Raw genomic sequence first — 16,611 nt, forward strand, 5'->3', positions numbered from 1 at the left:
GGTGCCAAACGGTATCGTAGGCAGCTATGAGAAAAAATACAGCCCCGGCCGGCCTTTTTCTTAGCTGCAAAACTGTCCTCGATGTCCTGTGTAATTAAAGTGACCTGATCTGCCGTTGATCTCCCGCGTCGAAAACCCGCTTGCTCCCGTGGAAGAAGTGGGTCAATAGTTGGTTCAATACGCGCGTAGATAAGCCTTTCGAGGATCTTAAAGGGAATACAGAGCAAGGATATGGGACGGTAGCTTTTGGGATCTTCTGGTGGTTTGTTCGGTTTAGGAATCGCAACCACTAATGACCTTCTCCAGATTTTTGGTATTCTGAGGTGGTGCAGACATGATGACAGAAAATCACGCAGCCATGATTTCATAGCACTTCCGGCATGATGTATCATCTCTGCAAAAATTGAATCTGGACCTGGCGCCTTTCCGGATTTTAAACGCCCGAGAGCGGTATCGAACTCGTCATCAGTAAAACAGAATGAATATCAAACGAAACCAATAAAATCACTACCAAAAAGGTAAATATTGAATTAGATCAAAGGTTTCCAACGTGGGCGGTACCACCCCTTGTGGGCGTTGGCGAGTTACAAGGGGGCGTTTTGGGTCTTTTTCCCATTTTAGGGGCGCTAAACGCACATAAGGGGGCGTTACATGAATCTACTTACGGCAAAAGTTTATGAAAAGTTCACATAAAATAGTAACAAACAGCACTGTAGGTAACTTTTAACCTTAAATGGCAACTTCCGTACTGTAAACTTGTAGTAGTTTCCCGACCATTGTTACGTAATAATTGGCTTTCTTATGTAAAGTTGTTGGTTGCTATTGCGTTTCACCGATTAATACGCGGCAAAATGTTTGTATATTTAAAGGAGGGGTCGCCAACCTACGGACACGAGTCCATTTCAAATATTTTTTTACTATTTTAACTTAGTGCAGGCAAAAATTTTTCAAAAGTTTTTTATATCTGCAATTTGTTTACGTTTTGATGCTGTCTTTGGACTAGATCTAGATCAGTGCTTCTTTACCGTTGCGCCGTGGAAGGCTGCCAAGTGCGTCGCGGACAAACGGCAAACGTATTAAACAATATTAGACATATATTTCTTAACAATTTTTGCTTTTTTTCGGCAATGTAATAAAACCTAGCAGGAAATTTAAAAGAAATGCCGGTATACCCTCAAAAATCGCACTCGCTTCGCTCGCCAGGTTCGCCCATAATTCAAAATCTATTGAGCTAATCGCGTTTTCTCAAAGTAGCTTTATTACACTTTTAATTAGTAGTATGGATGAAAAAAATCCGATGCCCGCCTGATTAACAGTTGTCTTAACATTTAAATAACACAATTCTTAGTTAACATTTAGTGCGGCCCGAAGAGACCTTTCAGTGTTTGGTTTGGGCCCACGACTAGAAAAGGTTGCCAACCCCTGATTCTTGGTTCAGAAAGTTGAATTTTTCCTGTAATGACATAACCTGGTGAAATAATGTATCTATAAATTCCCATAGTGAATGTATTAGACAACCTAAAATATGACTGACAGCTTATCGAAACGAAAGTGAAGACAATGATGTTAGACACATTTAATATAATACTTTACTGTAAAGCAACATGAGGGGGGCCATATGTAATAATATTGAGCCCAAGGGGGCACTAGTGTAAAAAAGGTTGGGAAACACTAAATTACATCCTTGGTTTGTAATATTACCCTGCATTTTGGTGTGTAAACAAAGTCTACAAATCAGAGTGTTTACTTACATGCATGTTGGAAAAAAGGAATGTAGTTGTGTACTTAACACTAATTAATGCTTTTTTAAGAATTTTGATGCCCACAAGTAAACAAGTTTACCAAATCATTGTCAGTCTGTTTTATAGAGCTGCCGTAATCAGGGCTGGGGAGCAACAGTAAATCAAGATTGGCCCTGGCTTCAGCTCCAGAGCAATTGAACACTTATCCGGAAGGCCTGGCTCCAGCCACGGAGCCATCAAACACATATCCAATGGATCCAGCTTGAGTTTTGATTTTGTAGCGTAATTTTACTCATTGGCAAAGTGAACTTAAAATCCTAACCCTGTGCTAGGATTTAATATTCTGGATTAATTATTCTAGATTAGAAAACTATTATTCCAGAATCCCCTGTGAAAGTACTTTGAAGTAGCATATTTTTATATTTAAGAATTACTACGTTTGCGATCTGTGTTGCCACTATTGCTGTTCAGAAGTTTTAGTTTTGCATACCTTGAGTAAAGATAATAAGTCATGAAAATTTTCTGGTTTGAGTTTGCCTTGTAAAACATGATGCACAATTTCATACCAAACTCTTCTGATATCTGCAAAAAGAAGAGGTGATTAGTTAAGAACAAAAAAAAATATCTTTCACCAACTTTTACTATGTAGATATATTTTTTTGGGCTTTTTTTCACACAAACTTTGCACTGTCTTTGTTCTGTGTTTTTTCAATTGTGTACCACTTTAAGTAAATCCATTCATATCCAACTTTTACTATGTAGATATATTTTTTTGGGCTTTTTTTCACACGAACTTTGCACTGTCTTTGTTCTGTGTTTTTTCAATTGTGTACCACTTTAAGTAAATCCATTCATATCATATGAGCTAGGTATGTTACAGGATGTAATAAATTGCGCCACATTACTAACAAAATATATAAAGTCAAATTTCTATTAAATTAAAATATGAATGACAGTACTTTTTAACAATATGCAATTACTTGTTTTTATGTGTTAAAAAAATTCGTACGAAAGGTTTTTTAACGGTTTCTTGTAGTATCTATCATCAACAATAACATATTAAAAATCTCAAAAGAAAAAAAAAATATTTGACACTTTTTATTTCAGCAGTTTGTTGTTTAATAACACTGGTCAACAAATTTTCATTTTTTTTCTAAACGAAAATGTGAGTATTTCATCTTAGATGTATTTTTCACGCTGATTCCGAATATACATTTAGTTTTTCTCTAGCACATCACATTTTTAAGATTTAACCAATTATAATTTTCCGAAAAAGGCGCTTTGAAAACAACGCACAGTTGTGATATATAGCCTTAAAAACATCTGACATATAATGTTTTTATACACATAACTCGATTCACTACAATAGTACTTCTATGATGGAATTTTTAACTATTCCCTTTAATAAAATCCTTGATGAGGGGTTTTAGAGCTTAAAATGTTGTTTTTGTTTGCGCGGCCCACAAGGGTATCAACAAGGGTACCATGTTATCCATCGCTGGCACCAGTTTTGGGCAGGTCTCAGCTCAGACCTAATCATTGAACAGAGCCTGATGAGATTGCTGAAGACGTCGGGAGGTTTAACGCGTGGAACCGGCATGACAGAAGAACGATCATTGTGGACGATGTCGACTACAATCAAGTCTGAGTACAGTTATGTCATACAGGAATTCGATACAGTCTCCTACACAACAAGCGAACAACGAAGGAAGCAACACAGGGTAGGGTTCAGAGAGGCAGTTCTGATCTTGAAAAGCTGAATACATCACTGGCTGGTTATGTACCTTTTTCTCAGGATCCAACCCAGATAAATATTGTGAATGGTGTTGTGGCCGAGGATGACGTTAATGTACATCAATTCGAACCAGTTGGAAGGAAGCATTAAGGAAAAAATGACTGGACAGTCTGTTTTCTCAATATCTTCTTTGCAGAAGAATAAGTCAAGACATTTGGCAACACCTCATCAGTGAAGGTGGTGACACCTGAAAGAACGATTGACCTAGGTTTGCTTTTTCAACGTTTCCGAGTTGTTTCACAACTAGGGGACTTATCAATTGAAGATATCTTAAAGTATGAACTAAGCCCGTTCCCTCCAGCACTATTTGAAGCAAGGAAAGTGCACCGGAAGCCTGATAATCCTCAACTTGCGAATGCTAACAGACTATGCAGTTCGAGGCAGTTCGTGAAATTGGTGAATCCCATAGGAGACACTTCACCAAAAACTGAACACTACGTAATAGATGAAGGTTCAGTACTACAGCGGGCCGCTGTAGTAGTGAACCTCCAGTGTTTTTTTAAGGTGCTTGCTGAATGCTGCTTTGGTCCATCTCACCAAGTTATCATTGTTGTTTAGAAAAGGTAGTTTTCACTTTTCTCACATGCAGTCGGCACTTTCAATATGCAAAAAATAGATTAGGAGCATTGCCAATTCAGATCAGGTTTTAAACAGCCTAAAACTTGACTGGGAGAAGATTTCAAAAATTTTACCAATATCTCAAAATACACTTCTTGAAGATGATTTTAAACTGCTGCGATTCACCACAGAAACATACTGTGAGGCACTGCTCTGTAATCTCGAAGAACGTTTCCCTGAACCTGAGGTACTCTCTGCTTTTCGAATCTTTGATGCTAATGAGATTCCTCTTGATCTCTCGCTGCTCATCAGAAGATTTGACATTGTTCCTGCTGAACAAACCTTGAAAGTACTAAATGACTATCAAACGTTGAAAGATAGAATGACAATGCCAGAATTTGAGTTCTGTCAAGATCCCGGTGATGTCTGCAGCAAAATTGCTCGAGACAACGTATTCCAGCAAATGTTTCCAGAGCTGCATCAACTTTGCTGCATTGTTAATTCCTCTAGCAACCGCCTGGCCAGAGCAAGGATTTTCGACTCTATGTCGTGTTTAAACCAAGCAACGAAATAGGCTACTAGATATCACCCTGAATGCTTTAATCAACATTTCGATACACGGTCCGGAGCAGCTCACTGACGAGGATGCACAAAAGATAGCCGAGAAATGGCAAAAAACAAAGGACCGACGAACAGTGAAAGGGCGAGCATTGAAGGCGTTGGAATCTGCAAACAACGAAGAAATGGAAGCTGGCGGATGGGAACGGGATTGCGAATCTGTTTTGTTGCATGAGATAGAACCTGAAAAATTTGTTCTGTGATTGTGCACTGCCAGTAGCCTAATAAATAATTGGTTAAAATATGGCTATTTTTTGGTATTTAAATGAAACACTTGCGGTCTCTTAAAACTACTTAGCGGTCATCCAAACCAAACCTTAAAAAAAAACCTGACAGCTGCTACCATGTAAGAGGGAAAAACCTACAGACCATTGCACTTACGGGCACCTAGGAGGCCATTTGCACTTACGGGCACCTAGGAGGACCGACATTCAAGGACAACACACTCCAGAAGCGTTGAAAGAATGTGCATGCAGTAATCAGCTTTACGGAAGAGACAGTGTTTGATGGAAAGAAGGATGAGTTTCTCTCAAGGGACATGACCAAACAAAAATGATCGACCTGATCAGTGAAACACTTCGTGGTAAACGCTGCGAAGTGATCAATGCCCCCAGGGGGTGCTGATATTCAAAATATGAAGGCTGCTGAGTTGGCTGCTGACACAGATCTGTTGGTCCTGCTTCTTCATTATGCGAAACAAGCAAACAAGCATCTATATTTCCGTTCTGACAATGCAAATGCTGACAAAGTATATCATATAAACCAGTGGTTCTCAACCTACTTAAAATGTATATAGGATCATTAACAAGGGTAGATTAGCTAATTAGTTGGCCCGGAAATTTCAAAACAAATGACGCCCACCTCAAAAAAGTTTCTCTTTTTTAACTTGCAAGATACTGGTAGTCAAGTTTGTGATTTTTTGTTGTTTTGCTATGATGCCATAAAAGAAATATGCATAGATGTTCCGGAAAGATAATAATAGTTCCTATCATTAAAGAAGCATAAAAAATTTAACTATACAATCAATACGATAAATGTATAGTTTACAATAAAAAAATGCTTCCTTTTGGTAAAACTGTAATTTTTAAAACATACTGGACACAGCGTACCACCCAAAATGATAATGATCTGGCTAGGACAGGGGAGTAATATGGAAATTTGCGGGTGGGGTGGGAAACTAAAAGGCAGTCAGTTTGTGCCAACAGAGTCAAACATGAATGTGGCCCCAGATTCCCTCTTGAAGATTATCCACTAGAACTGCACAACTGCCTGCAGCACCCCAGGTGAAGCTGTAGGAAGAATAATATACCCTGTACCCAGTGTTCCCGCTAAGCGCATTTTTTTGTGCGCATTTGCACTTCTGCGCACTTTTTTTCACGGAAGTGTGCAATCAAAAAAAAATTAAAGTTGTTTTTTTCACTTAAATTCGACCTTCAGTCGTCTCCTGAAACCACATTATCACTATTGTGCACAGATTATTACATATAATACCTTATGTACCCCATTTTTTGCTTCACGAAAGTTTCGAAAAAGTGCCTAAATTAGTTTTATCCGAGCTACGTACGGACAAAAAGTGCCCAAATCAGTTTTATTTAAGCTATGTACGACCTAAAAAGTGCCAAAAAAAGTTTTATTTAAGCTACGTACGGACAGAAAAGTGCCCAAATTTATTTTTATATTTGAGCCATACGTACAACCAAAAAAGTGCCCAAATTAATTTTATTTAAGCAACGTACGGAATAAAGAATAAAAAGTCCCCAAATCAGTTTTATTTAAGCTACGTACGAACAGAAAAGTAAAAAAAAGTGCCCAAATTTGTTTTATTTCAGCTACGTACGACCAAAAAACTGCCCAAATTTATTTTGTTTGAGCTATGTGCGACCAAAAAAGTGCCCAAAATAGTTTTATTCGAGCTACGTATGACCAAAAAAGTGCCCAAATTAGTTTTATCCAGTATGGCAGAATGCTGGCGACTTGTCGACTATGCCGGCCGAAGAATCAGCCAGAAAACTGAAGAAAACTTGTGCAGAAAAAATTTAAGTTTTTTTTTTTTTTTTTTTTAATTTTTTTATATGTAATAATGAATAACATTACACACTACAATTGGCAGAAATTAGTTTAGTTGTGTCATTTCGAAAAAAGTTACGGTAGTGTGAAGCACTTTGTTTAGTGAGAAAAAGCCAGTGTAAGGCTTATAGACTGTTTATTATTTTAAAAAGTACACACTTTTGATCATACAATTGTTACATGTTGGCAGTTTTACTGAATTGGCAAGTACTTCTATATTGAATTGATTTCCTGTATATTGAGTTGAATTCCCCATTCCTGTTAAATGTATAGGTATAACATTCGCACCGGCATATTAAGGATGTACCAGGCTATGCTTCTCCCCCTAAGGCCTAAAGTATATTTTTGGTTGTTTAATTACGCAAATTCAAAAAATTTCCGAGCTTCGTGATTTTTTGGGCACCTGCGCACATGGTAAAAAATTAGCGGGAACACTGCCTGTACCTCAGCATGTGGACAGTGCCAACTTGATGCCTGTTTCAATACGTACTATCAGTCATTACTCGATAAACATGATGACCAGGACTTATTTTTTAGATAAACATGATGCCGGCGTTTTTTATACCGTATATTGCTCTAATAAAGATATAATCTGGTTAAAATGACTTTGAACATAAATCAAAGCTAAATTTTTTTGATAAAATTGAACGATAAATTTCAAAACAACTGAACGATGAATTCCAAAAAGCTGACTATAGTTTTTTTTTAATTTTGTAAAGAATTTATGTGCATTTTTATTCGATTTTGACTTGAAAATTTTTGACAAATTTTGACCTAACGCGTAAATTTTGACAAAATCTTGACTTTTTTGGACAAGTCAAAAGATAATCGCCCTAGTTATTACATATTCAGTTAATGTGAGGTTGAGCTTGTTTTTGCTCTGACAATTACTTAATTGCATGTCATATTAAATATCCAAGACGCTGCGCTGCTCTGTCTTTAAGGATAACATTGTTGACAACCCACATTCACAAGGATATGTTAATGGGAAAGGCAACAGCAATGGCAAGACCATTTCATTAAGCTTAGAGCAACGGTGTCCAACCTGCGGTCGTCGATGAATAATTGTGCGGCCGTTAACACGTATTTTAATAAGCATGTGTTGGCGGCCGTGACCGTGCTGACATGCGTTAATGGTTGATATGCTAAATGCAGAATATAATTTTTTTTTTACTTTACGAAGTGCAGTTAAATCAGTGAGCCAAGCTCTATCGCTACATTCTCAGTGAACAGACTTTTTATGTGCGCTAAAAAAACTTGATTTCATTGATTGATTGATGCACAAAGAAATCAGTGTATGACAGGGGTAGGCAACCTACGGCCCGCCGACCGGATCGGCTCGCCAATGTAGTCAATTACAAATACTTTTTGACTATTTTAACTAGGCAAATGCGTAAAATTTTTCGCTCTTCGCGCGAATAATATTTGTACGTCCTGTTCGTTTACGTTTTAAGGCTGTCTTTTGAACTAGATCTGCGCTTCTTTACCGTCAAACAGCGGAAGGCTGACAAGTGGGTTGCTGACAAAAGTAAATCGTATTCAAAAATATTGGGCATATATTTTCAATTTGTTTTTAATTTTTGGCAATGTAATAAAAATTTGCACGAAATTTAAAACAAATGCCAGTATAGAAAAAAAATGCTGAATTTGTAACTTTGAGACAGTTCTAAATTAGACAGGGTTTTATGTTATAGGCCAGCCAGACATTCATCAACCATTGCTGGTCAATAGATTGGCTAGGAGTATTAGAGCAGGCCCCTTAAAAATATTATTTTTGACAAATTTCATTGCAAACGCTATTTTTTCGCTTTGCGCGAACTTCTTCTATCTGTCTTTATTGTTTTTAGTCCCTTGAAGTAAATCCGTTAATAACAAAAGTGCTACTCATATCATGGCATATCGCGCCGAATTACTAATAAAATCCAATTCTTACATTGTGTTTATAACAATATGCGATTATTTTATGTGCCTAAGCCCATTTCGATTGAATTAAAAGTTTTGCCAAATCTAAACGTGTTAAACGCATTTTTTTCTTAATCTGCGTTCCATACTTTGCCATGAGTTCGTTAGACAACAAAACGTTTTAAGATTAATTATGTTATGACGTCACAATTTGACAACTTTTTGAATTATCCCTATAAAAATTTAACATAAGACTGTCAATGCAGCCATCAAAAGCTGAAAGGTTGGACACCCCTGGCTTAGAGTATGAATTGCTTAGTTTTGCCCAAAATGTCCTCAAAGCTCAATCGGGCTGCCATTTCTTCTTGCAGCTTCAAGAGTTCATTAAATTTTAATTTATTTTTTTGTTATAGTGGAGTAGATAATAAACTAAAAAAATATTATTTTTTAATTTATTTCATGGCCCCGTTAAAAAGGCTCATGGCCCCCTAAGGGGGGCCCACAGGTTGGGAACCCCTGCATTAAAGTGATATGTTAATTTCTTTTTTTTTGGGGGGGGGGGCACTTTTTTGTCCTTCCATAGCTAGTATAAAACTAATTTGGACAACTTTTTGGTTGTACGTAGCCTGGATAAAACTAATTTAGGCACTTTATTGGTCTTGCGTAGCTCAAATAAAACTAATCCAGGCACTTTCTTTGCGTCCGTAGCTCAAATAAAACTAATTTGGGCACTTTTTGTTTCATATGTAACTTGGATAAAACTAATTTGGGCACTTTTTAGTCTGTACGTAGCTCAAATAAAACTAATTTGGTCAGTTTTTGTTTCATATGTAACTTGGATAAAACTAATTTGGGCACTTTTTAGTCTGTACATAGCTCGGATAAAACTAATTTTGGCACTTTTTGGTTGTATGTAGCTCAAATAAACCTAATTTGGGCACTTTTTTGGACGTACAAAGCTCAAATAAAACTAATTTGGGCACTTTTTATTCCGTACGTAGCTCAAATAAAACTAATTTGGACAACAAACTTTCGTGAAGCAAAAATGGGGTTCATAAGGTGTAATATGCAAATCTTTGCAAAATAGTGACAATGTGGACTTCAGGAGACGACTGGAGGTCGAATTTAAGTAAAAAAAGCACCTTAAATATTTTTTAAGTGCCCACAATTTGGCACAAATGCACAAAAAATGTGCTTAGGAGGAACACTGCTACTGTCTACCATCTTTTTCATATTTCATACTGTCTACCAAGTTGTAAAAATACAAAAAGGACCTACCTGACGTATTACTAGAATTGTAATAACCATCTTCATCATGTTGTTGGAGCAATGTGATACTAAAGATAAAAATAATTAGTTTGTTGGTTTTGTAAACATCTATTAACTTAATATACAATTTAATAAGGATGTTCAAAGTAGAATCCTAGGAGATTTTATAACGTTAGGTTACAAATCTAGATACAAATATGCAGAATATTGAATACTAGTATTTTTTAAATAAATATTTAACTTTACTTTTGTTGAAAGATAGGGGAAACTTACCGTAATACCCTATAGTGAAACACTTTGCTAGCATATGTACAAATAACAATATTAAAATATATCTTCCAAATGTTTTTATATAACTAATTTGTAACAAAAAATATCTTTCAAATGCATTCTAAACAACTACAATAGCAGTGCATAATTTTACACAAATATTGTGCTGCAAAGAATACCGATCAATGCTTAACCAAGACCTAATAATTATGTTGTGCTTAACATCGTTAAATAGTGACCTAGAGTTAACCTTGAGTAGCCCCATAGCTCATTTCGTTCAAGGCCAGCTTGTTTTATAATGAAATGGTACTTTTGAAACAGAATGCATTTAAGTAAGTTGGGAACTCTGCACCTGGTTTTATACGTTACTCGCTCGCCCAATAACACTTGATTGACACTTAATGAATAGGTGAAGTTACATTTAAATCAAGTTCTAGAAATATTTTGTAGTGGCGATAGGCCTTTATCCAAACTTGCTACTCGGATATGTACAATTACATGCAACCATTCACGGTAAAACAAAGAAATTTAGCAGTTACAATAACCATAAATGGCAGAATTGAATTTAATCCAACTTGAATTTGAATCTAAGGATAATATATTCTATTTTGAACATTCTTACAATTCAAACAATTATATAAAAAGATTATTACATTGAATGTTTCCCATTTTTTTCCCAAACTTGGCAAGAATCCTGTGTGACAGCAATGTAGTTAACCAACATTATGCTGCCTTGCATTTTTCTATAGAAGAGTGGAGGCTGAAATCAAAACACTTGCAAAATATTTTTTTCAATACCACATAATTTGTTTACTAGTTTTCATGCAATACAAACTGCAGTATAAAGTTTAGGTACAGCATCAAAAGGCTGTAATTTCTTAGGAAATCGCTATTTGGCAGGCTAGCCATGGTACGAAGTTTTAAGGTTGCACTACAGTCCTGTCCATTGCTCTGCAACATCAGTAATTTATTGCTTGGCCATGGATATTGAACAGCTAATCTTCATTGTGCGTCCGGTGCACATACACGAGTTTTGCAGGGAAATTTGTGTGCACACATAATTTAGTAAATTTTTCTGCTCTGTGAATTCAAAAATCTTAAATTGCCAACATATATTGTTATGCCCTATTAATGTATCTCAGGGGTCCATAAATCCCTGATTGTACACATGTACATTTGAAAATTTGGTGCTGCATGATTGAGATCTTGGTTAAATATGTCAGGATATGCAGACTGTAGCTAAACAGAAACGAGAAAACTCAAGTTTTATACCCGGATACCATTTACATTATGTATCGTAATTTTGCAAAATACCATTTACATTCAAATGTATTGTAACTTTGCCTTATTTTGCTATGATTGTGTCTCTGTTTTAAGCAAATCTATTCAACCCATAGCCACTAATCATACTATGGCATATTGTACTTGACTGTGTGACTTTAACCTCGGTAAACAATTTCGATTAAATTTTATTATAAATATCATTATTTCAAGAAATATATATTAAAAATTTCTCAGGATTAAAAAAACAGAAATATGCAATTATGTACTCAGGCCCCAGTTTGTACATTTACATGTCCCTCGTAAATAAATTTGTTTAAGTCGCAAAAAAAATTGAAAATTTTTTAACTTTTTGTTGACTTATTTAGTTGTTAACCACCTTGTTTATCACCTAAACATGGCAAAGTTGATGCATTCCTTAGGCAAACACATTATTTAACTTTAAAGGCGGGCCTAAAAAAAACGAAGAATTTAGGCAAAAATGCTCGTCACCAGAAGGCTGGTAAGTTTCTGCCAGAACTCAATTTTACAAAATAATACATTAGGAACAAAGCTAAATGTGCATTTGTAAAAAAAATCACTGCAAACATGATATCAAAACCGTACTGCCAAAGATCTAGTTGAATGTTGCCCAAAACTACGCTAATGATGTCATTTGGCGTAAAATATTGCTGTGTTACAATGAAAAATGGCATTTTTGGCGTATATACTGCAGTAGTTTGGTGTACTGAACAATTTAGTTTTTGTCTAGAATCGCAGGCGGCCAAAAAATATGGAATGCAGTCTGGCATCGAAACAACCAACAGAGTACAAAATATATGGTGCTGGTCCAGAATCCTACCACCTATTTTTTATAGTAACAAAATACAGTCATGAAACCAGTCGTCAAAATTGAAAACTGAGAAAAGAAATAAATAAAAAATTAATACTAATACTTGAACCAACCTAATCCTATTGCCAACTTGAACCCTAAACCAAATAATGTGCACTGATTTAATAATTTCAATGCTGAGGTAGGATTATAGACCAGCGCCAAACTTAGAAAACGTTGATGGATGCCTGTGACGACGCCGCGATTGTGACAACAAGCACAGCAAAATCCATGAGAGGGGTTCGTAGCTGATGTCGGTAATAGCAAATTAGTATTCTATGGTTAGACAAATTCACCCATATATGCAACATACTGTCACCTTATATGCGACCAAAATACCCAGGTTGGTAATATCGGCTAACCAGGTTGGAAAGTAAGACCTGCGCCGGGGATAAATCCAGGGATAGGGATGAATCCCCGGCACAGTTTCTCGCTCGGCCACGGTCATATGCATTTTATCTGAAATCAACGTAAAATGCGGCCACCGCGAAAAATTGCTCAATGGCGCAAAATCCAAAGTTTCCAATCTGGTCGGCTACCACCCTGGTGCAGGAAATCTCCGAGTCTGACTCGTGTTTGTCGGTCTGGTACGGTATAGTTTACACAACCCACTTAGTCCAGCTAGCTCCAGATTGAAAAACTTAGATTTTGCGCGGGAGACGATTTTTGGAGCTTGAAATTGCGCGGCCGTAATAATGGTATTTGTAAAATTTGCACGTCTGAAAATGGAGTATCATACTGAAAATGGTAGCGTGACGTAAGTTGTGCGCGTTTGAGTGTTTTTCGCGGCTGCCGCACTTTACGTTGCATTTACATGAATGCGCGGCTATGACCGCGACTGAGCGGGAAACTGCGCGCGGGATAAATCGGCGCTCTTTCACTATTGTACGTGAAAAGTTATGCAAAAAAAAATAATAATACCGCATACCACAACGCATATTGTTTGGGTTAGGGGGCGGGTTAGCGTTTGGGTGAGGGTGGGTCCAGTAATATTATGTTTATTATTAATAATAACTTGACCCACCCTCAACCAAACGCTAATCCGCACCCTAACCCAAACAATATGTCTTTGTGGTATGCGGCATTTGAAGAATTTTTTTTTTTATTAATTTTTACGTACAATAGTGAAAGAGCGCCGATAAATCCCCTGGAGCGAACTCAGCAATAGCATTACAGTTAAGCTCATTACGTCGACTTGATTCAAAACTAAAAGGAAGAGGCATTTCACCCGGACAGCAGTGTATTATTATTTAATAATAATATTGCTTAACCTATCAAAACCCTAACCTGCACCCTAACCCAAATAATGTTCGTTGGGGTGGGATTCTAGACCAGCGCCCAAAGTAGTTGGCCTTTAGGGACCTCCTGATGCTATTTACCCGGCTAAAAAGGTAATTTAAATCGATTTTTTAAAAAATCATTGAAGTTATGCTAAACTCGGAAAATTTCTAACTTTCATCAACAATAAGATTGTAGCGACGTGCAAACAGCCACCTTCAAGCTAAAAACGTGCGCAAAGTAACCATTATCATTTCGGCGCAATACTTTTTTTTGATATTTTTTAATGTCGTTTACCATAACTCTAGCATACCTGATTGAAAGTTTAAACAAAATTTAAACATGTACTTCGTATAATTTTTGACTAAAAATCCCCATAGTAAAAATTACCATTACTAAACATAATGATAGTAATCTGTAGTTTCAAACATTACATAAGTTGTAACAAAATCCCTTTTTATAAGCCTGCCTACACGCACATTGTATTACCAATTCGAACCAATGTAAGATCGATTCAAAACACTTTCCTCGCCGACAATTTTTTTTTAATTTTAACACTACACATATAAACAACACTGAACGACATATAGGTAGGCTAGTTGAAATTTCGCCCGATTAGACGTTTTCCATCTAAATAAATTCTCCGAAGGCTAATTTAGGGCGAAATCCCAGCTAAACACAGTTTGTGGAGCAAAAGAATTGTGGGGGTGGGTCCGATTAATGAGTCTTCATTTATATAATTGCCAAGATGAATCGACCACACTCCTACAAGATTTGAGATGGCCTGTCTTCGGAAGGCCATTCAGGTCCAATTCTTTCCTTTAGTTCAGATACATGAACAGTCAATTTTTGCTGTCTTCAGTCCAAGCTTTAAAAGCCTCTCTATTTTATATTGATTGAACACGCTATTTATAGACGAGAATCAGTTAAGAAAATTTCTGCGATAAAGAAAGATTTACGTCATTAATTCTTATAATACTTAACAAAATATCACGTGATAACAAGGCGTGGTCTAAACCTTTTTTACACTTATTTCTGACGCGAAACATACAAATTTTACGTCAAAATGCGATTGCGAAACAGCCTCTGACTCCAGTTAAATGTCAACAGTTTGAAAATCACACAACCGGGGAAACCGACTAATGTTCAGACCGCGGTGTTTTGAAACATATACAAAAAAACGGATGTAAATACCTTGACGCATAAAAATTGGTGTCAGCAATTTGAATTTTTGCAAATTCGCTGCAAATATTACAATGTGGTTGCAAGAAATCTACGTAACGGAATTTTACCGAAAACTTTCCGCTTATCGTTTGCACATTGGCTGCAAGGAGTAACGCAAACATTACAATGTGGTTGCAAAGAATTTAGGCCATAGATTTTTACTGAAAATTTTTCGTTACGACACATCGATTAAAAACAAAAATTCTCTGTGTAAACACAATATGACAAAGTGGCTTCTACAAATATTCCCACGCTAGATTTTGGAACAGCTTGCATATCAAAAGCTGGTTATTTGTTTGTGAAATGTGTGTGGACACGTGGACGCGAAAATTGTTCGATCACATAACGCATTTGCGCAATTGTTTTAGTCAGATTCCTGATTCCTCGAGAAAGTTTTCTCTTTGGTGCCTGAATTAGCAACCGAGGACTTTGATGTCAGCGTTCGCTGAGTTGCTCGAAATTGTTGTGTGCTTGACACACCATTGCATTGCTGTGGATTGAGCTTTTCAGGCGATCTGTGCGGCAGCAGGGGAAACTCCCTGTTTGGTGCGTTGTAATTTTGACGTCACCGGAAAGCCATTCATTGTGCGCTGCGCTGTGCTGTGACCTTTCGCTGTCCAACGTGCTTTTGTATTCTGAAAAATGCGAAATATTTTTCGGCAGATGTGTGTTCGTATGTCTGGAACATTTTTATTGCAACACTTCAAACTTAGGTTATTAACATTTTGGTTATAGACACACATATTTTCTATACTTATATATATATAGGCGCAACAGGTTACACTTAAAGTTTGAGACAATTAATTATTGCAATATATTCATTCAAATTTATATTCTTTGCGATTCATACAATGACATATACTTTATAGCGATTACATGGTTATTTAATTTACATTATACGCGATACATAGAGTAACTTATACATAATGGTAACATTTTTACATTTCTTCGCTTCAAAAGCGATACATACAATGATTATAGTTATAACAATTTTGCAACAAGTGAACATTTGTGGGGCAGTTCGCGAGCAACGTGCATTTTCATTGAAATTGGTTATCGTCATTCGACTGGCTAGTCGAAGTTTATCATAACTTCATTTTGGCGTGGCAACTCTAGGGTTTGTGAAGTAGGACAGGCGTTGTTGGAAATTCTATCCAGCTATTTTGTAATTGCGACCGCATATAGGCCTTGGTCGGATAAGGGGATTTTCTTATCGTGGAAATGGTAGAATTAACCACCATGATATATTTAGGGTCAACGTAGCAACAACACGTTAGCGATGAAAACTCGTGACCTAGCAAGCTATAGGATATTTGACGTTACCGAATATCATTGGTAACTTGCGGAATACATTTATAGCACTCGCTGAGAACTAATGCGTATGCTATGTATTCTTTTGAAAAGATAAGTGAAATTTATCTGGAAACGTAGAATTTTTGCTTTACATTTCGCTTGGAGGGATTAAGTACCGGCGTTGAAAAGCGATGACTTACGGAAACACCACTAATGGGTTTGTCGGTTGCTAGCTTACCGACATATTCAAAAGCGATCGAGTGGCAACTAAGCCTTGTAAGCCAGGCACGCCTTGGGCGTAAGTTTACAGATGAACAAGCTACTTTTTAGGTAGGGTCAAGTGTCTTAACGCGTACTGGCAATCCGTGTTAAAATAGTAAGCTTTTGCGAGTGAGTTTCACAAAATGGTTCATGAGATATAATATATTAGACGTATAGAAGTG

General features: G+C 36.7%; 1 protein-coding gene across 3 annotated transcripts in view; it reads right to left on the reverse strand.

Annotated features, from left to right (window-relative positions):
• The window catches only part of LOC146136266 (THO complex subunit 2-like), a 74,200-nt gene extending 62,410 nt beyond the window's left edge, over nt 1-11,790 (reverse strand). For all 3 annotated transcript variants that reach the window (XR_014501584.1, XM_083395669.1, XM_083395668.1), the window contains exons 1-3: nt 10,875-11,790; nt 9,961-10,019; nt 2,233-2,324 (exon numbers count right to left, since the gene is read on the reverse strand). Coding sequence is in view for 2 of the 3 variants with exons in the window: in XM_083395669.1 (XP_083251795.1) it covers nt 2,233-2,324; nt 9,961-10,019; nt 10,875-10,960 (237 nt within the window). In the remaining variant the exon portion in view is untranslated. The remainder of the gene's footprint in view (nt 1-2,232; nt 2,325-9,960; nt 10,020-10,874) is intronic.
• Between the last annotated feature and the right edge of the window lie 4,821 nt (nt 11,791-16,611).

This window comes from Ascidiella aspersa, chromosome 8 (genome assembly GCF_963924565.1).
Source record: "Ascidiella aspersa chromosome 8, kaAscAspe10.2, whole genome shotgun sequence".
Lineage (NCBI taxonomy): Eukaryota > Metazoa > Chordata > Ascidiacea > Phlebobranchia > Ascidiidae > Ascidiella > Ascidiella aspersa.